The following is an 18,750-nucleotide window of genomic DNA, read 5'->3' on the forward strand; positions in this document are numbered from 1 at the left end:
CTCAAGCCCGGCAGAGCCTGGGCCCCAGCTGCAATGGCCCTCCTTTTAGGGTAATCACTGTGGGGCACATGCCCCCAGTAGTGGACTTCCTCACATGCTGCCTCCTATCTTTCCGCATCTCACAAGGAAGGAAAAGGCAGCTCCGAGAGATCAGATGTTGCCCAAGGCCACTAGCTGGTGAGTGCCAAAGCCAAGGACCTCAAACCAGGTCTGACTCTCAAGAGAACCTTCCCCACTCCCGCTTCCTCACCCCGCACAGTCGATGCCTATAAACGGACACATGAACGCATCTGCTTCTGCCTGTTCTGCCCCAAATGATACCGTGTGCACCCTCTTTCCTCCACCCTCGCCAGCTACCGCCATCCCTCCTACCCGGATGGGCAGTTCCCACCAGGCCTCCATTCTCCCCAGTTCCTATCCCCCCTTCAGTTTCCACATAGCTGCCAGAAGAATTTAAAACAAACAAACAAAAAACCAATCACAGGAACATTATTCAGTCTTAAAAAGAAATGAAATCCTGACACATGCTATAATCTGGATGAACCTTGAGAGCATTACTCTAAAGAAACAAGCCAGACACAAAAGGACAAATGCTGTATGACTCCACTTCTGTAAAATCTCTAGAGCAGTCAAATACATAGAAACGGAATGTAAAATGGTGGGGGCCAGGGGCTGGGGGAGGGGAATGGGGAGCTATTGTTTAATGTGTATGGAGTTCAGTTTGAGAAGTTCTGGAGCTAAATGGGGATGATGATTGCACAACAATGTCAATGCACCTAGTGCCCCTAAATTGCATGGTTAAAATGGTAAGTTTTACGTTATGTATTATTTTACCATTTAAAAATTTAAATAAAAACAATCACAACACTTTCTTGTGTGATTGCAGTAAAGTCCCATCCTACCCAAACGGTTTCCCCACTTTACCGCAGCTGTGTGACCCCGAGCAAGAAAACCTTTCTATGTCTGACTTCATCTATACGATAAGGGTACCGTGTGGCTTGCGTTAACAAACCAGTGCTTGGCGCTAACACGCGGGTTCCCCTGCTGTCAGAGCCCGCATGGGCTGGCTGCTGCCTCTGAACCCATCTCCGGCCACCTTAGTTGGGCCTTTGCATCTGACCCCTGGGGGCTGATGCTCGCCCCACATCTTCGCAGGGCCGGCTCCTTCTCATCCTTCAGCCCCGTGACAGTGTCAGCCTGGGACTGCCTCGTTTATTTACTTTGCGTGTCCGCGCACTAGAACCTGAGTTCTGCGGAGGCAGAACCGGGCCTGTTCCCTCTCAGGACTGACGCCAGCCTGCAGCAGGGTTCCTGACACGGAGAGTGAATGAGTGACGTGTGCTACGTGTGCTACGTCCGTGTGGACCCTGAGATATGTCCCGAGCCGACAAGGCCAGGGCAGGGGGTGGGGGGGGAGTCACGCGGGCTTCGGCACTCCTGGCTCCGCTCCTCGGGGCGGCGGTGACAGGGCCTCCCAGCTTCGGCCGGAGCTCCCACCAAGGCGCTGGGGGGAAGCAGCGGCTCGGTTCGGCGGTGTGAGCGCGCGGAGCAGCTCGCCCACCCCACTGGGCGGGCCGGACAGCGAACTCCTGTTCCCGCGTCTGGGAACCACCTGACACCCGGAAGGGCAGCGGGCTGGACCAGTGCAATAGCGCCCGGGCCACGTGTGGCCCGCGCAGGCAGCAGCGTAACCGCGCTTCCGGTAGCCATGCACCATGGGACTCGTAGTTTGCCGGCCGCGTCAGCCTCTCCCGCAGAGATGCGTCCTGGGCGTGAAGGCTGCGCTGCATGGTGGGAGCTGTAGGCGCCGCGTGGCATCCTGGGAGCCCTAAAGGGAAAAAAGCTGCACTTCGGACTCGCGTCTTGCTCTGCCCCGCTTCCCCCAGGGATCTCGAGGGCCACTCACCCCACTGTATACAAGAAGGCGGCCCGGAACTGCCTTTCGCCTTTGCGGTGGTGGCTGCGGGACAAGACGGGATAATGGCGTCACCTGCGTCCTCCTGGGCTACGCACCGTCTGACATCACTAGGAGGCGCCCTCAAGGGGCGCTGCGCGCAGGTTCCGGAGGCTTCTGGGTAGCGAATTATCCCCGCCCCCCGCACCGGCGCCTTCCTTTCCGTGCCTAACGCCGCCGAAGTCGCACGCGCGAGGCTTCTCCGCCGCCGCCAAGTTAGTGGGGCGGGCAGGCCGGGGCGCGGGCCGGGCCGGGAGTGCCGCGGAGGGAGGGCGGGCGGGGCAGGGCGCGAGCTGAGCCTCTGCGGGGTCCCCGGACCGAGCCACGCGCGGCCGCGCACGGGCCGGGGTGGGGGCGGGAGGCCTCCCCGTAACGCCGCCGCCCTCTCCTCGCGCCGCAGGATGCGCTACGTTGCCTCCTACCTGCTGGCCGCTCTCGGGGGCAATTCCTCCCCCAACGCCAAGGACATCAAGAAGATCCTGGACAGCGTGGGCATCGAGGCAGACGACGACCGGCTCAACAAGGTAGCCGCCTCGCTGGGGCCCGAAGCCCCCGGTCTGCTCTGTACTCCGTACAGGGGGACCCCTCCCTTACCCGACCCGGCGTTTCCCTTTGGGAAAGTGTAGGTTCCTGCTGATTTCTGCCAGCCCATGTGGTTTTGGGGTTGCCTTGATGTACTGGTACAGCCCCAAAGAAGAAAAAGTGGGGGTGAAGCCAAACCTCAGCGTGGCTCAGTAGAAACACAAGTCACGTGTAATTGAAGGTTTCTTAGTAATTTTTTTTTTTTAATGAAAGCGGTGATGTTTATCTTGATCTTGTTTTTTTTACCCAACTTGGTGAAAGTTACTTTGACACGTGTTGAGTGTAAAGTGAGATATTTTGCATCCTTTCTCAGCGGTAAGTTTTGGTGTTAGTTTTTACATGCAGGGCATCTCAGTTCACCTGTCCTGCGTCGGTCGTGACGGCTGTGCTGGGTCCAGGGGTGTGATGGTAGGCCTCTCGTAAACTAGGCCACTCCTCTCTTTTAGGTCATCAGTGAGCTGAACGGAAAGAACATCGAGGACGTCATTGCCCAGGGTGAGGTTCTGTCCTGGACTTTCGTTTTCACGGTCCATTCTAATTCCTGCCGGTCAGCCTGTGACCTGCCAGGTTTCGCTTGTGGACCAGAGCACCCTAGAAGCCTTACCCAGAGGAGTGAGCGGGGTTTCAGTGGGCTCAAGCCGTGGGCGCTTCTAGACAGCTCCGGGACAGGGCGCCCGTGCTCTCACTGGGCTTTTGTAAACAAGTCTCTCCACCCCTTCTTGGGGTGCTAGGGCTGATCACAGGCCCCTGCCCTGTGGTATCAGACTGGAGTATGTGGGATTTGTCTGGAAGTTGAGCTCTTGGGGAGCTGTTTCTGTCCTTGGGTCCGTGACGGGGCAAAGCCAGTTCAGCAGACAGTCTGGTCTGTGAGCTCGCTGCTGGACACTGGGGCAGCGGACTTTACCTGCTTGATTGTAAACATGTTTGTCTAGCTTACTTCCAGGGTAGGGCGCTGTGGTCTTGTAGCCCTGCTGGAGGGACTCCTAGAAGCCAATTTCTGGCAGTGGCAACAGACTCCTGTGTTGGAGAACAGGAACCTATGACGTGGATCCTAATACATTGGGCTAAGTGTCTGGTTACTTTTTTTTTTTTTTTTTTTTTTGCGGTACGCGGGTCTCTCACTGTTGTGGCCTCTCCCGTTGCGGAGCACAGGCTCCGGACGCGCAGGCTCAGCGGCCATGGCTCACGGACCCAGCCGCTCCGCGGCATGTGGGATCTTCCCGGACCAGGGCACGAACCCGCGTCCCCGGCATTGGCAGGCGGACTCTCAGCCACTGCGCCACCAGGGAAGCCCTCGTTACTCTTGAGTAACGTTGAGGCCGGGCTCCTGCTGTGGCCTCACCTCTCCCTTCTGATTGCTGTAGGTATTGGCAAGCTGGCCAGCGTCCCAGCTGGCGGGGCTGTGGCCGTCTCTGCTGCCCCAGGAGCTGCAGCTCCTGCTGTGGGTTCTGCCCCAGCCGCAGGTAAGTGGAGGCTCAGGCAGCTGTCTCTGCAGACACACTGGGGTCTTTGCTGGGAGTGTGGCCTGCACCGTGGGCATTTCTCACCACGCTCTTTCTCCCCGCAGCAGAGGAGAAGAAGGAGGAGAAAAAGGAGGAGTCAGAAGAGTCAGATGACGACATGGGGTTCGGCTTGTTTGACTAGAGCCCACACCCGTGCAAATAAAAACCTGTTGACGTATTTCTTGAGTTGCCTGTGAGCCCTTCATCAGAGTGTGGTGTCCGCATCTTAGTCTCATCCCGGGACGAACCAGGGCCCTTGCGCGATGAGGCAGAGCCGGTTGCCTGAAGAGCCAGGAGCGGAGTGCCTGGACGGGGGCTACTTTCTATTGGTCTTGAGTGTGGCCAAGCCTTGAGTCCCCTTCTTGGGCATGGTCCTGGCTCCTGTGGACTGCCAGGGCCTTCCTAGGAAATGAGGCCTTCAGGGGGACACCCACGAACACTTGAAAAGCAGGGGTGGGTGGTCTCTGCTCTGCGAAGTGGGTCAGGCCAGTTGAGGTCAGCAGCTCCCGCAAGGCTGGGAGAGCCTCAGTTACACACAGGAGATGTGCTGGTGGGTGTGTGGTCCCCAGATGGCAGTGTGGAGGTCAGTGCCCCGGCTCCACCTCTCCCCTGAGCAGCTTGGACTTACCTCCTCTGAGCCTGTGTCCCTAGCTGTCTGGTGGGCCAGTACCTTGGCTGGGTAGATTCAGAAGTGGTGTGGGCAGCAGTGTTGGGCTGCGTGCTTGCTTGTCGGGCCTGCCCGTGCTCTTTCTGCCAGGCTCTGGCCTAGAATGTGGGGCATAGAGGAGAGGCCCTCCCACTGCCCACCCAAGCACCATCCTGGCCCTGCAGTGCAGCTATTGGCAGCCGCCCACCAGTGCCAGGCCACCCAGTAGATTCTCAGCTTTGCTTTCTGAAGGCTGTGGTGTGGTGGGCACCTGCCATGTGCCCACCCCATGGTAGGCCGGTGTGAAGGACTTGCTTCTATGGGCTTGTAGTTCTGGAGGAGAGTAATGAGTGTGGCACGAGACAGCAGGGCTGGGTGCGTGGGGGGCCCTCCCTCAGGAAGAGGCCCCAGGGCAGGGGTGTTCATGGGTGGAGGGAGAGAGCTGAGGGCCTTTTTGCTACCCAGAGGAGTGGGGATTAGAAGAGGGCCTCGGGGGAGGGGGTGTGGGACATGGGGCTAAGGGGGAATGAGGAGTCCTAGCAGTGTGGGCTGCAAGGGGAAAGTATGAGTGGGATGAGAGGTGGGGCTGTGGATACCCAGAGACACAGGTGGCAAGGGGCCGTGGTCCAAGGTTAGGGTAGAGACGGCCCACCAGAGGAGTGACGCAGGGTCCAGGGGCAGAGCTCGCAATCCCAGCCTTGGAGGCTGAGGAGAAGGGCCCTCCCTATGTGGGCCAGAGGACACCGTGGGAGTGGGGGCATGACACCTCCCTGGCAGTCAGCAGATACCAGGGCTTCTCCTCTGTGCAGACGGGGAGGGGGGCAGGTCCACTCCCACCCCCAGCCAGGATTCTAGGAAGAGCCACCCAGTTCCTGGCTGCAGAGCTCCTGGGGCCTGGTGGGAGGGAGGGATATGTACCCAAAACAAGTCAGCTAGGGTGTGGAAATGGGAGCAGAGGTCTCCCGGCATGGGGGTAGTGCCACCCTCCAAGCCCCACAGCCCCTTGGAAACGGGGAGGGCATGGGCTCTGGCCTCCCCTCGGAGCAGGTTGCAGGGATGGCCTGCTTAGGTTCCTGGCTCAGCACCGTCCCGGTCCTCCTTGGCACCCTGGTGAACCCCTGAACTTTGCAGGCTGGCCCTGGGGGTCTGTTCCATCCCCACTGTGTCACACCCCTTGTCCCCTGCTGCATCCAGCAGCATCCCCAAGGGCTCAGTCACCCTCATGGGGCCACATCCTCTGCCCTGCGCCTCCATCCCACCCAAGCATTTGGGGTTCTAAGTCAAATTCCCTCATCCCCCTGCCTTCCCCATTCCCAGCACCCACAGCACCCAGACCTGGGCTCCCCTCTCCTAATTCCCCCACCCAGGGCCTTTGAACGTCCTGTAGGTGGGTGGCCCTTTGCTTTCCCATGTTAATAGTGTCCACACGCCTCTTCGCCCTTCTCAGTCCTTATCTGAACTTAATAGAAACCATCACTCCCACTCCCTCCCCCAAGTGGGGCAGGGTCTGTGTTGACTTTGCTCACTGCTCACGGGCACCCGTGCTGGCCCCCATGCCAGGCGCACATGGTGCTAAGCATGGGTGGCTTGGAGCACAGAGGCTGAGGACTGGGGGGCATGACGCCAGAAGGCCCTGTGCTGGGGAGGCCCTGCTCTGGCTTCACCTGGGCCTCGGGGCTGGGGGTTGTGCAGCCCCAAGCTGGGTCCTGAGCCAAGCTCCAGCCAGAGGAGCTAGTGTTCCTGGGGAGACAGATGCACACTGGCTGCCCACTGCCCAGCACAGACAAGCCCCTCGTTTGGGAGGTGGGGTGAGGTGCAGGGCTGGCCCCTGGATCCAAGCCAGTTTAGGCCTGCCCTACAGTCCAGGAGAAAAATGCGGAAGCGGGCAGGAGGTGACATCACCAGGAATGTTCCACCTGTTGGGGCAATTAGGCGGGACAGGGCTTGAGTCATACCCACGTAGACCCCACAGCCTGAGGAGCTGGGGCAGGACGCAGGTCGAACCCAGGTTAGTGCCAAGGTGGAGCTGGGCGCGTGGCGGGCAGGGCTGGGTCGGGATGTCCGGTGTGGTCTACCACGCCGGTGTTATCTCTAGAGGTCTGTGTGTGATTCGCGTGCGCCCTGTATGTTCATGGGTAAGTAAGTCTGTGGATGAGTCGGTGGGTCCTTCAGGTCCCTGACCCTCGGCGAGCTCCGCAGTGTCCCGGGTTGGTGTTGTAGGCCGACCCCCGAGGGAGGGGGCGGATGCTGCCCAGACAGCAGGGCCCTCCCCTCGTGGGTATCCAGCTCAGACTGCGGTCGTCCTGGACCTGAGCTCGACCATCCCCACACCTCTGGGCCACTTGGTGTCCCCTCCCGCCGTCGACGATGGCGTGGTGGGGAGGTGGGGAGGCAGCGGTAGGCCAAGGTTTTGGACTCTCGTCCGGGCCTGGCCAGTGTCTTTGGCGGGGCCGCAGGTGTCGCGTCTCAGGGCCCAGTGGCCTGGACAGCGGGCGGCGAGGTGGTGGTGGTGGGGGGCGGGGACGGGGTCTCAGAGCCTGGGCCGGGGCTCCGGGCGGGGTCTCTGGGTCGAGACGGGCTTCCGGAGAGGGGCGTGGCCTCGGGGCCGGGCTTCGACCTGGGTGGGCCCTCGGGGCCAGGGACGGGGCTCCAGGGCCCGCCCCGAGGGCGCGGCCGTTCCCCGCGCGCCCCAATTGGGCCGCGCGTGCCGGCTCCGCCCCGCCCGCCGCTAAAATCGCCGCCTCCGCCTCCTCCCCCGGCAGCTTCTCCAACTCCGCCGGCTGAGACCGCGAGCCACAGGGACTGCGGGGCCGGCCTGCCGGCTCTGGCCCCGGCTCCAGAGCGAGCGGCGAGCGCGCGGCGCACAGCGAGGCCGGCCGCCCGCGGAGCCCGGAAGCCCGGCGGGCCGCCGCGATGTTCCCCAGGGAGACGACGTGGAACATCTCGTTCGCAGGCTGCGGCTTCCTCGGTGTCTACCACATCGGCGTGGCCTCCTGCCTCCGCGAGCACGCGTCCTTCCTGGTGGCCAACGCCACGCACATCTACGGCGCCTCGGCCGGGGCGCTCACGGCCACGGCGCTGGTCACCGGGGCCTGCCTGGGTGAGCGGGGCCGGCGGGGGCTGGCGTGTGGTCTTCGTGAGCGCGGAGCGCCCCGCTCCGTCCGCACAGAGCAGCGGGCCGGGCCGCGGGGACCGTGGGGGCCTTGGGGTCTCTGCCCGGGACCCCGACCGAGGCTCCAATGCCGGACGCCGACGAGGGGCGGGGCCTGCCTTGTTTTCCTCCGAGGGTGCCCGGGGATTGGGGTAGGGCCCTGTGCGCCTCTGAGCGGAGGCTGCCGCCTAGGACCCGCCCCTCGGGCGCAAAGGTTGGGGGGCGGGCAGGTGCAGCACGAGCTCTTTCGTTGGAAAGAGAAAGTAGTTCGTGGGCGGGACCGCGAGAGTCGGGGGAGAGGCCTAGGCCGTCCTCCTGCCCCGGGCATCCGGCCGGGTGGCAGCGGTCACTGTCTCCTGGGGCTACGGCATTCCGGACTGCCATGGCCCCGGGGCTGGGAAAGGGTTGGCCTCTGAGGAGCGCGTCCGGGCACTGTGGCCTGGTGCCTCCCGAGGGCGCCTAGAGGAGGAGCCGGCAGGTCAGGCGTGGGCCCGTCCAGCGCAAGCTCTCTGCCGCCCTCGCCTTCCTGGCGCACGGCCCACTGTGGGCCTCGGGCCCTCTGTGGACTGCGGCCAGACGTTTTTGCCCACCCCGTGGGGTGAGAGGTGCTTTAGGACTCTGCAGCCCCGGAGTCGGCTTCCTCCACCCACACGCTTCCGGCGGCCAGCGCGAGTGATGTTTACAGCACACGGAGTCCTCCAGGAGTCCTGGGAGTGCTGCCCGGCCCCCAGCCGACTAGGGCAGCCAAAGTAACAGAGGGGTCATGAGCTTCTGGAATGCCCTGCCCATCAGGAGCCTGTCCAGTGTTCTCCTCTGCACCCTGCCGGTGGCCTTTCCCCTGAGGAGGGTGGGGTGGAGGGAGCACAGCTCTGCATTCTTGGGACCTGGGAATTCTGTGGCCCTGCCCCTCCTCCTCACGGAGGCTTTCAGGCCAGTGCTTCCCAGACCGCTGTGCTGGTCTCAGGTCCGTGGTACCTCGTTGAGAACATGGTCCCATGGCGCCTCCCCCTCCCCACTCCCAAGAATCCTCTTTCTCACGGGTGGGAGTGGTCTTGGGCAGCTGGAGTCCCCACAACTTGGCGGGTGTTGGCTCCACGCTGCCCCCCTCCTGACCTGGGGGATGGTCCTCAGCTCCTCCCCAAGGCCTTGCTGCTCCCTGACTAGCCCTGGGCCTGCTCCCACCCTGGCTTTGTCCCAGGCCAGTGCCCATGGGCCCCCAGGAGGAGTGTCGGGGGGTTGCTTGCTCTTGGCTGCAGTGGGATGCGAGTGTGCTTCCCCAGGAGTGATGCGGCCCCGCTACGTCCAATCTCAGGCCCCTGGGCCTGTGGGGCCCCTGGGCTGCGCTGGGGTCGGTGCATCTGGATCCGGCCAAGCGGTGAAGGCTGAGCCTGGTCAGAGCTGAGCCTCTGCCTTCTACCCTTCCCCGGGGTGGGGGCTGGGCGCCGTGTCATGCCAGGCCCAGTGAATCACAGATCAGGGCGGGCAGTCGGGCAGTCGGGCAGAGGGTAAGTCGTGGCCCCAGCTGTCTGCCCTCCCGGCAGCCCCTCTCTCCCCAGGAGCAGGTGGCAGAAGCCCCAGCTGTGGGCCAGGCTCCACGGTGGACGCTGAGACCCTCTAGGGTAGAAAGGGGTGCCGAGAGTCTGTGCCGTGGACCCTGGGTGTGGAGCCCTGGGGAGTGTGCGAAACCCAGGAGTGCTGGCCCCTGACCCTTGCCCCTGCTGCTCCAGGGGAGGCTGGCGCCAACATCATTGAGGTGTCGAAGGAGGCCCGGAAGCGCTTCTTGGGCCCACTGCACCCTTCCTTCAACCTGGTGAAGATCATTCGGGGCTGCCTGCTAAAGACCCTGCCTGCTGACGGCCACGAGCGCGCCAGCGGCCGCCTGGGCATCTCCCTGACCCGCGTCTCCGATGGCGAGAACGTCATTATAACCCAGTTCAACTCCAAGGAGGAGCTCATCCAGGTGGGCCCTGGGGGCCACACTGGGGGTTCAGTAGGGACCCCAAGGCCCCTGCTCACTGTCTCCCTCTGTCCCTGCCCCACAGGCCAACGTCTGCAGCACTTTCATCCCTGTGTACTGTGGCCTCATTCCTCCTTCCCTCCAGGGGGTAGTGAGTATCTCCTGGGCACCTTCCCTGGGTGACAAGAGTCTGCTCCTCTGCGGGCTGTGGGACAGGGAGGCGGGGAGGAAGCCATCTGTGCCTCCCCCCGCCGGCCCCTCACTCCTGCCTCTGCCTGTTGCCTCACTTCCCCCAGAGTTACTCAAGAGCCAGGCCAGCCCTGCGCAGATGCACCTTTCCCGTGGCTGTTCCCCACCCCCCACTGTCTGGCCATCTGCTCAGTGGCCAGTGCCCAGTGGGTGAAACGCCCAAATGAAATAGCCACTGGGGGGGGCCTGAGGTGGCTGGGGGGCAGCCCAGCTCACCCTGCAGGCCTGTCCCCGTGTGACCCCGTGTCCCTGCCACAGCGCTACGTGGATGGCGGCATCTCAGACAACCTGCCACTCTACGAGCTCAAGAACACCATCACAGTGTCACCGTTCTCGGGCGAGAGTGACATCTGCCCACAGGACAGCTCCACCAACATCCACGAGCTGCGCGTCACCAACACCAGCATCCAGTTCAACCTGCGCAACCTCTACCGTCTCTCCAAGGCCCTGTTCCCGCCCGAGCCCCTGGTGAGGCCAGACCTCCCCGCCGGGCACCGGGGGCGCCGGGGGCGGCTCCCCGGGGGCCTCTCCCGGCTACAGCCCGCACAGCCTCTCCACTGGGGCAACCCGTCCAGCCTCTGTCCACCCTGGACCTGGTCCTGAATCCAAGTTAGCTTGCAGTGGGGCAGGGTGGGGTGGTGGTTCAGGGACACTGGGGACTCTATCAGGCACGTCTGGCTCCCCTGCCCCAGTTTATGCATCCCCCTGCCTCAGGTGCTTCGAGAGATGTGCAAGCAGGGCTACAGGGATGGCCTGCGCTTCCTGCGGCGGAACGGTGCGTGGGGGCTGCCTGGGCAGCCGGGTGGGCTCTGCGTGGCCGTCCTCTGTGGGCCAGCCAGCCTCAGCCGTGCTGATCGCCTATCGGGTCCCCCCCCCCGCCCCACCCCAGGCCTCCTGAACCGGCCCGACCCCTTGCTGGCGCTGCCTCCCGCCCGCCCTCCTGCCCCCGAGGATGAGGACGCACAGGAGGCCGAGGTGGCCACGGAGAGGACCGGAGTGAAGGACCACTTGCAGCCACCTGGGGAGGATCACATCCTCGAGCACCTGCCCTCGAGGCTCAACGAGGGCATGTGGGGTTGGCGGGAGCGGGGGGACCTGGGGGGATGGGGGGCAGAGGGGTCCTGGGCTCCACCTCCCTCCCCTGCCGACCTCGCACCAACCTCCCTCCTGCACCCACAGCCCTGCTGGACGCCTGCATGGAACCCACGGACCTGCTGACCACGCTCTCCAACATGCTGCCCGTGCGTCTGGCCACGGCCATGATGGTGCCCTACACTCTGCCGCTGGAGAGCGCCGTGTCCTTTACCATCCGGTGCGGGGCAGGGGGAAGGGGTGCAGGGACGAACTCTGGGTCATCCCCGGGTGGTGGGCACTCGAGGGAAGAAAAAGGCGGCCGGTTTAAGGGGCTGCAGAGATGCCACGTCGGGCACAGAAGCCAGGCACAGACGGAGGTGGGCTGGGGCGGGTGTGAGGTTTGGGCCGCAGCCCCTGAGGCCATGCCTTGTGCCCCGCCCCAGCTTGCTGGAGTGGTTGCCCGACGTTCCCGAGGACATCCGCTGGATGAAGGAGCAGACGGGCAGCATCTGCCAGTACCTGGTGATGCGCGCCAAGAGGAAGCTGGGCAGCCACCTGCCCTCCAGGTGAGCTCCTTGCTGCCCTGTCCACCCCGCCTGCAGCTTCAGGGGCCCCCACGAAAGCCCTCCCTCCCTCCCTCGGTCCTTTCCCTGCCCGCAGGCTGTCGGAGCAGGCGGAGCTGCGCCGCACCCGGTCGCTGCCCTCCGTGCCGCTGTCCTGCGCCGTCTACAGCGAGGCGCTGCCCAGCTGGATGCGCAACAGCCTGTCGCTGGGGGACGCGCTGGCGAAGTGGGAGGAGTGCCAGCGGCAGCTGCTGCTGGGCCTCTTCTGCACCAACGTGGCCTTCCCGCAGGACGCCCTGCGCATGCGCACCCCTGCCGGCGCGGCCCTCGTGCCCCCGCAGCACCCGCCCGGCTCGCCCCCTTGCTGAGAGCCGCCCGCTCCGGCCTTCCCCGCCCCCGGTGCCGAGGGCCGGGCCCCCAGCTTCCCTGCCCCGTGAGGCGGGGCCCCGGGGCCAGCGGAGAGAGGAGATGGGGGTCCCTCACGCTGCCCGAGGGGGCTTTGCTGTCAACCAACCACTAACTCGCTGCACTGAGGAGGGAGGGGAGTGGAGTAGCCCTCCCCTCGCAGAGGGCCCCCTGTCTGTGCCTTAACCTCCCCTTGCAGGCCCCGCCCTGGGGCTGGGGGCTCCTGCACCTGCGGCCCCTGCCCAGCACCCACACCCGCGAGTGCAGTATTACTGCTGAGAACTTTGCGCCTGTTCCTCCCTCTACATTTTTCTCATTTGGCCGAAGCATGTGTGTGAATTATTTATTTTTGCCAAAGCAGATGTAATAAATGCCGCCGCTCAGCCTTACCTCCTTCACTCGTTGGTGACGCCTCCCCACCCCCGCCGCCCCCAGCTGACCCCCACAGCGTCCAGCCTCAGGCCAGTACTTCCTGGGCTCCCGCTCTCCTGGAGCCTGGCACTCCGGCCCTGCCAGCCGGGCCTGGGGCTCCCCCCTCAAAGCACTGCGGGCTTCCTAGGCTTCAGCCTGCTCCTCTGCCTGGGACCCTTGGGCACAGCTTTCTAAGGGCCAGTGGAAGTATCGGGGACCAAGATCCTTGCAAGATAAAAACAGAACTGTTCAGTTTCTTACCGAGGTGGTGTCTGCACCTCTGCTCCATGGTGCCCTGGGGGCGTGGCGCTGATTTCCCAAGCTGAGCTCTGGGGGCCTGCTCCACTGGGGGTGTTTGGCCCAAGGCTCTGTGGGTGGTGCGGGTCTTGCCCTTGTCACCCATGAGCCTCACTGCGAGGTGCACACACCTCGTTCCCCTGTCCCCCTCCCCCCCCACTGTGTCCCCAGTCTCCTGCAGGTATACAGGAGGGATCTGGAACGTTGGGCGGGGCGAGGTGTGCGCCAAAGGGGGCTGGATCCTGTTCTGGGGGGGATGAGGTTTCCCGAAGGCCTTCTCTGCCCTGCCTGGGCAGGCTGAGGGGATGTAACCAGCCCTCCTTGGTGATCGCAAGGGCCCATGGGGTAACGGGCGCCTGAGCAGAGCTGGGCACTTGGCTGGAGGTCCAGAGCGCTTAGTCCTGCCGGGTTCAGCCGGCACCTGCCCTCCTGCCCTTTCTCCTCGAGGCACGGGGCAGTGGCAGTAGCCCCCAGCCAACAATAACGGTCGGTAGTGCGACTGCAGGACTGGGAGAGCCGGCTCAGCAAGTCCCCGTGCACCTGTGCCAGGGGCCACCCCCACCTTGGTCTCAAGGTCCTGTCCTATAGGCCCAACCTGTTCTAGTTGAGCAGGATCCCAGGCCCCTGAAGAGGCAGAGGCCTCCAGCACCCCAGCGCTGCCCGGACAGCTCTGCCAGGCCAGCCCCCCCAGGTGGGTGCCAGGCTGGGGCCGGGGAGGAGGACCCCGGGAAGATGATGGGATTTTTCTCCCCCCCACCTCAGGAAGGTCACACACAGGCCCCACCCGGAACCTTCTGGCAGCCCTACCCCAACAGGAACCTGAGTCAGGGCTATGCCCCCAAAGGAGTGCTTGGGGCGCCTGCTGAGACGAGGACCTCCCTCTGCTCCCCCACCCCCAGCCACTCACCCTCACACGCACAGGCATCTATGCCGCTGATTTAAGTACCATTTTCTTGTATAGTACGCGTTTATTGTTTAAAAATGGAAAAAGAAAATTGAAGAAGTATAGGGAAGAAAGGAAAGTCACCCCACTTCTAGAGAAAAGCGTTGAGAATATTTTGGTCTATTTCCTGCCTTCTTCGTGCACACACTTTGGCGCCTTAAATCGGGATCCTGAGGACTGCCCCCCAACTTTGGCCCTGTGCAGGAAGGGTCCCCAGGGTCATCCCCCCACTCTGCGCTCGGACTCTGCCAGGACAGACACGCGGGGGTCGGGCCGTATGCGGGGGCGGGGCGGGCTATGAGGCGAGCGCTGGGCCACCGGGGCAATGCCGAGAGGCGGGGACACGGTGGGGACGCGGCGGCGGCTCCGCCAGGGCCATCGCTGCCGGGGTCCCGGTGCCCGCAGGAGAACAGCCTGGTGTGCAGCAGGTGCGGTGGCAAAGCTCGCAGGTAGCCGCCCGGCCCGTCCCCCCGCCCGCATTGGCCCCGCAACCCCCGTCACCGCCAGGCGCGCCAATCCCCGCGTGTCGTGGTCAGGGGCTCCGGGGCCCCTTGGGACACGCACTGCAGGGGCAGAGTGGGCTAGGTCCCAGGGTGCGGGGGCTCAGGCAGCCCTTCCCCCCCCCGCTCCGCGGCCCGGCCACAGCGCAGCTTCCGGCTGGGATGGTCCCCCGGTCCCGTGGAGCCCACCCGGGGAAGGCGACGGCGTGAGGCGGAGACGTCTCCGCCCCTGTGTCCCCTCCTCTCCGCCTTTCTCAGCCCTGCCCTCTTGGAGGTCGCCTCCCGCATCCCCCAGGAATGGGTGGGGAGAGAGAATCACAGTCCTGGACTGGGGGGCGAGGACCAGAGGGTCCCAGGCCGGGGGCTGTCGCCACGCTGGGGGTTAGCTTTGGGAACTCTGGGGTCCAGGTGTCGTGGGAATGACAGATGGTCTGATTCGGGGGCAGGGCGCCCCCATGGGGAGGGAGGCCAGTCTGGCGGAGAGCATAGTGCCAGCAGGAGAGCCTGTTAAGCTAGACTCTGAGCTTGCTCCCGACAAGGGCCACAGAAGGCATCGTGGCCCAGGCTGGACCCTGCACCTGCACCCCTTGGGGCCGGGGGCCGGTGGGCGGGGCTGCAGGCAGGGAGGGAGGAGCTCCCCCGCCTGCCAGCTGGCTGGAAGCAAGGCCCAGAGGCCCAGACTCAGAGGCTAAGGACTCTATCAGCCGGGATAGGCTGACACTCCCACTGGCCCAGCCCGGCCCGCCCAGTCTCCAGGCCCCGACTCCAGGACCTGTTCAGCTTCTCTGCGGCTGACCATTCTCTCACCCAAGCCCCCACCTCCTCATTTTCCATCACAAGATCCATAGCTGCCCCCCCACCCCTGCCCCCGCCCCCCAGCACATCCTCTCGTGCACCGGCTGGCTCCCTGGGTGGCCCTGAGCCTGCAGGCTCCACCCATGCCACCTTGCGCCAGCCCCACCACCTGCAATTGGGCCACACCTCCCCCAGCTGCCCCTCCTCTCTGGGCCTCCACCTTCCCATCCCCACCGCTCCACCTTAGCCCTCAGCCACCTTTGCCCGTCACCCTCTCTGCCTACACTTCTCCTCTCCCCTCATTTCTCAGCTCTGCTCAGGCCCTGACTTCTCCTTGGCTTCACAGTGCCCAAGGCTGAGACCCCCGCCATGGCCAGCCCCGGGAAGCCTGGGGCTGGGGAGAACCAGGAGGAGGAGGGGTGGGACAAGGGGCACGCCCCAGGGCCACTGGCAGCGACACTGGAGCAGGCCCAGGAGCTGTTTCTGCTGTGCGACAAGGAGGCCAAGGGCTTCATCACCCGGCACGACCTGCAGGTGAGCCCCCAGCTCCAAGAGGCCTCCCACCCCAGGGCTGACCTTGGCTACTCAGCCTTGCCATCCTCGCCCGGCCAGGGCCTGCAGAGCGACCTGCCCCTCACGCCCGAACAGCTGGAGGCTGTGTTCGAAAGTCTGGACCAGGCGCACACCGGCTTCCTCACCGCTCGGGAGTTCTGCCTTGGCCTGGGTGAGCCCGGCCCCCGAGCCCCACCCCCTGCCCCGCTGCTCAGACACCCTCGCTGGCACCTACGGGGCTCTGTGGGGCCCACAGCCCACAAGGGTGGCAGGCCGTGCTTCTCCCTGGCCTCCCCCCGGAGCACAGGCTGGTGTCTGTACACGCAGGCACCACGGGAAGCCCCCCAGATGCTGTGGCTTATGCGGAGATGACCTGCTCCCTGACCCAAACCCAGGTGGGCCTGGGAGCCAGGCATGCCTCATTTTGGCCCGAGCCCAGCTGTCACCTCCCATTCCCAGGACAAGAATCGGACCAGAATAAGGAAGAAAAACAGGAAACTGGGCTCAGAGAAAGGGCAGGATATGCGGGGGGCGGGGGTGGGCTGGGCTGGAGGTGGTGACCCAAAGCCCGGTGATCTCTCCCTCCCATGCCCACAGGGAAGTTGGTGGGGGTGGAGCCTGCCCCGGGTGCTCTGCCCTCCCAGGCTCCTCGGGCTCCAGAGGAAACCTTCGAGGCGGGCTGGTCGGATGTGCGAGGCCCCCGGGGCTCCCTGGAGGAGGAGGACGAGGAGAGATTCTGCTCTGCGCTGGAGCAGCTGGGGGTGGCCCGGGTCCTGGGCGAGTGAGTCGGCACTGGCCCGGCTCCCGTCACCCTCACCTGCTCTCTGTCCGCCTGCATGATGCCTGTCCGCGTTGCCTGCGTGTCTGTTCCCAGGCAAGGTCCCTAGACCAGGTCTGGGCCGCTCCTTCCCTCTCAGCTGCAACTACTGCGTGCCGGGCCTGATTTCCCACAGAATTTGCATTTCAGGAGGCAGCAGCCAGGGCTGCGCCCAGCACAGGCACAGCCCTGTGTACACAAGGACACAACCCCACGCACACACACCTCCTGGCCACACAAGCCCCGCACAGGCACAGGCCCCCCACAGGAGTGAAAGCACCCAGGAGAGGGATGCCCAGCTTGTGCAAGACTACGGGGGCCTCTGGGGGCTTCTTACCCTGCAGGGTGGGGTGGGGAGTCCCCGCTTCAGCTTCAGCCTCTGCCCTCCCACCCCCCACCCCCACGCCCACCTCCACCCCCACCCCCAGGCAGCGGGCAATTCGGACGCTCTGGACCCAGCTGCAGCGTGAGCGACCCGAACTGCTGGGCTCCTTCGAGGACGTTCTGATGCAGGCGTCGGCCTGCCTGGAGGAAGCGGCCCGAGAGCGGGAGGTCCTGGAGCAGGCGCTGCGGCGGTGAGGGCTAGGGGGCTGGGGGCGGCCTGAGGGCCAGGCGGAGGGGCTCTGCGAGGTGGTAGGGGCGAGGCCGAGGGCTGTACCGCTGGCAGGTTCTAAGCAGCTGTCTTACTCCTGGTTTCCCGAAGGCGGGAGAGCGAGCACGAGAGGGCGGTGCGATGTCTGTACGAAGATATGGAGCGGCAGCTTGGCGAGCAGCGCCGGCGCCTGCGGAGTCAGGTGGGCCCGCAGCGCCGCCCCGCGCCCAGCCCAACCCCGGACGCGCGGGTCTCCCCGGCCCCGCCTTCTCCGAAGTGGTCCCACCCGCGCCCCTGCCGCTCCGCCGCCAAGGGGGCTCAGGTGTCCCCGCGCGTCCTAGGACGTCCCCCGGGAGGAGCGGAGAAGCCGCCTAGAGCTGGAGCTGCAGAGTCGCGAGCAGGAGCTGGAACGCGCGGGGCTGCGGCAGCGGGAGGTGAGCGGCTGCCTGGCGGTCCCGGCCGGGAGGCGTGCACAGCGGTCCAGCCCAGGCCTCATCCTCACCGTCCCCCATGCTACTCCCCGGCGTCCTTGAGGCCCTTGGGCCTATGTTCCCAGCCCCGGAATTGTTGGGAGTCAGGGGCAAACGCAGCATCCCGGGGACGTGGGGGGGGTTCTCTCCAGCCTCGATCCCCCCACACCCCAGTTGGAACAGCAGCTGCAGGCCCGGACCACCGAGCAGCTGGAGGCGCAGGCGCAGAACGCCCAGCTGTGGCTGGCCAACGAGGCGCTGCGGGCGCAACTGGAAGGGGTGCAAGAGCAGCTCCGCAGACTGGAGAGCGACTTGCTGGGCCGTCAGGAGCAAACCCAACGGTGCTGGGGGGCGGGGCTGGGGTTGGGCCCTCAGGGGCGGACTCCGAGAAGGGTCGCGCTTGGAGCCCAGGGCTTCCATCCCACCCCGTCCCAGCCCCGCCTCCAGGGTCTCCGTGGGGCAGGGTCCTCCAGGGGTTCGTGGGGCACCCCGAGGAGCCTCCCTGCACCCAAATCACCACCTCCGTCCTGCAGAGACGTGGTCGCGGTCTCGAGGAACATGCAGAAAGAGAAGCTCAGCCTCCTGCGGCAACTGGAACTGCTCAGGTGCGTCAGCCCAGCTCCTAGCTCCCAAACAGTCCCTCTCACTGCCCCATCCCACTGCGAGGAAGTCCTTCCTTGTGTCTGCCCTCCATCCGTCATGCTGCAGCTCCAGGCAGACACCTCTCTTCTGGTCTGAGGGAGCGCCAGAGCCCGTGCCTGCATTCCCCACCTAGGAATGCTGCCTCTTGAGACCTCTCAGAACCCCTGGACTCCTATTCCCCAGGGAGCTGAACACGAGGCTACGAGACGAGAGGGACGTCTGTGAGGCCGAGCGGCTGGGCAGTGGCCGCAGGAAGGCTCTGACCACGGCCCCCCTGCTGGGGCCCACCTGCTGCTGTTCCTGCTGTTGTAGTAGCTGGGCTCGCCCCCCCAGACGTGGCTCTGGCCACCTTCCCAGTGCCCGCTGACCAGCCCGAGTGACTCACTGGGCGTTACTTGGTTACTCGGAGAAGCTGCCCCTTGAAGGCGACTCCTCGTGGCTGGGGGCTGCCCATCCTGGCTGTGGGTTCTACCCAGTAGGTTGCCTGGCCTGCCTGACTTGCAGACGTGAAGGAACTAATGCTGGGTGGTCAGGGTCTCACCGTGCCTCCCTGCCGGTCCTCACCCTACCCCCATCCCATCAAAACCAGCAAAAAACTCCCTCTTCCAAATAAAGTCCACTGACTTCGACCTCTTCGGTCTCCTGTGT

General features: G+C 64.7%; 3 protein-coding genes and 1 non-coding gene across 16 annotated transcripts; all 4 read left to right on the top strand.

Annotated features, from left to right (window-relative positions):
* Positions 1–1,886: 1,886 nt before the first annotated feature.
* RPLP2 (ribosomal protein lateral stalk subunit P2) lies at positions 1,887–4,216 on the top strand. Of its 2 annotated transcripts, none has more exons than XM_060158129.1 (5): positions 1,887–2,169; positions 2,355–2,478; positions 2,983–3,031; positions 3,901–3,999; positions 4,107–4,216. In XM_060158129.1, exons 2-5 carry the CDS (start codon positions 2,356–2,358, stop codon positions 4,178–4,180), a joined length of 345 nt encoding a protein of 114 aa, XP_060014112.1. In that variant the 5' UTR covers positions 1,887–2,169; position 2,355; the 3' UTR covers positions 4,181–4,216. The 2 variants fall into 2 exon arrangements, with proteins under 2 accessions (XP_060014112.1, XP_060014111.1); XM_060158128.1 differs by having other exon boundaries at positions 2,011–2,169; positions 4,104–4,216.
* Positions 3,062–3,196, top strand: LOC132526608 (small nucleolar RNA SNORA52). Its single transcript, XR_009542602.1, has one exon. It is a non-coding gene; the product is annotated as a small nucleolar RNA SNORA52 (small nucleolar RNA).
* Positions 4,217–7,463: 3,247 nt separating the features above from the next.
* PNPLA2 (patatin like phospholipase domain containing 2) lies at positions 7,464–12,472 on the top strand. The gene is made up of 9 exons (XM_060158143.1): positions 7,464–7,784; positions 9,563–9,795; positions 9,878–9,943; positions 10,300–10,509; positions 10,756–10,816; positions 10,931–11,107; positions 11,221–11,353; positions 11,559–11,681; positions 11,776–12,472. The coding sequence occupies exons 1-9, from the start codon at positions 7,598–7,600 to the stop codon at positions 12,044–12,046; spliced, it is 1,461 nt and encodes a 486-aa protein (XP_060014126.1). The 5' UTR covers positions 7,464–7,597; the 3' UTR covers positions 12,047–12,472.
* Positions 12,473–15,099: 2,627 nt separating this feature from the next.
* Positions 15,100–18,731, top strand: CRACR2B (calcium release activated channel regulator 2B). Of its 12 annotated transcripts, XM_060158137.1 has the most exons (9): positions 15,110–15,563; positions 15,642–15,753; positions 16,179–16,362; positions 16,827–16,973; positions 17,102–17,192; positions 17,332–17,424; positions 17,635–17,801; positions 17,994–18,065; positions 18,286–18,731. In XM_060158137.1, the coding sequence occupies exons 1-9, from the start codon at positions 15,399–15,401 to the stop codon at positions 18,467–18,469; spliced, it is 1,215 nt and encodes a 404-aa protein (XP_060014120.1). In that variant the 5' UTR covers positions 15,110–15,398; the 3' UTR covers positions 18,470–18,731. The 12 variants fall into 12 exon arrangements, with proteins under 12 accessions (XP_060014122.1, XP_060014125.1, XP_060014121.1 ...); XM_060158139.1 differs by having other exon boundaries at positions 15,100–15,753; positions 17,613–17,801; positions 18,286–18,470; XM_060158142.1 differs by lacking the exon at positions 17,635–17,801 and having other exon boundaries at positions 15,100–15,563; positions 18,286–18,470.
* Positions 18,732–18,750: the final 19 nt, after the last annotated feature.

This window comes from Lagenorhynchus albirostris, chromosome 9 (genome assembly GCF_949774975.1).
Source record: "Lagenorhynchus albirostris chromosome 9, mLagAlb1.1, whole genome shotgun sequence".
Classification (NCBI taxonomy): Eukaryota; Metazoa; Chordata; class Mammalia; order Artiodactyla; family Delphinidae; genus Lagenorhynchus; species Lagenorhynchus albirostris.

Excerpts from the sequence above, each read along its gene's own strand:
- RPLP2 (XM_060158128.1), top strand. The coding sequence starts at position 2,356 with ATGCGCTACGTTGCCTCCTACCTGCTGGCCGCTCTCGGGGGCAATTCC. Across the intron at positions 2,479-2,982 it reads ACGACGACCGGCTCAACAAG|GTCATCAGTGAGCTGAACGG; the intron begins GTAGCCGCCTCG and ends CCTCTCTTTTAG. Across the intron at positions 3,032-3,900 it reads CGAGGACGTCATTGCCCAGG|GTATTGGCAAGCTGGCCAGC; the intron begins GTGAGGTTCTGT and ends TGATTGCTGTAG.
- PNPLA2 (XM_060158143.1), top strand. The coding sequence starts at position 7,598 with ATGTTCCCCAGGGAGACGACGTGGAACATCTCGTTCGCAGGCTGCGGC. Across the intron at positions 9,796-9,877 it reads CCAAGGAGGAGCTCATCCAG|GCCAACGTCTGCAGCACTTT; the intron begins GTGGGCCCTGGG and ends CCTGCCCCACAG. Across the intron at positions 11,108-11,220 it reads GCCCTCGAGGCTCAACGAGG|CCCTGCTGGACGCCTGCATG; the intron begins GCATGTGGGGTT and ends CTGCACCCACAG.
- CRACR2B (XM_060158130.1), top strand. The coding sequence starts at position 15,399 with ATGGCCAGCCCCGGGAAGCCTGGGGCTGGGGAGAACCAGGAGGAGGAG. Across the intron at positions 17,193-17,331 it reads GCCGGCGCCTGCGGAGTCAG|GACGTCCCCCGGGAGGAGCG; the intron begins GTGGGCCCGCAG and ends CGCGCGTCCTAG. Across the intron at positions 17,425-17,634 it reads CGGGGCTGCGGCAGCGGGAG|TTGGAACAGCAGCTGCAGGC; the intron begins GTGAGCGGCTGC and ends CCCACACCCCAG.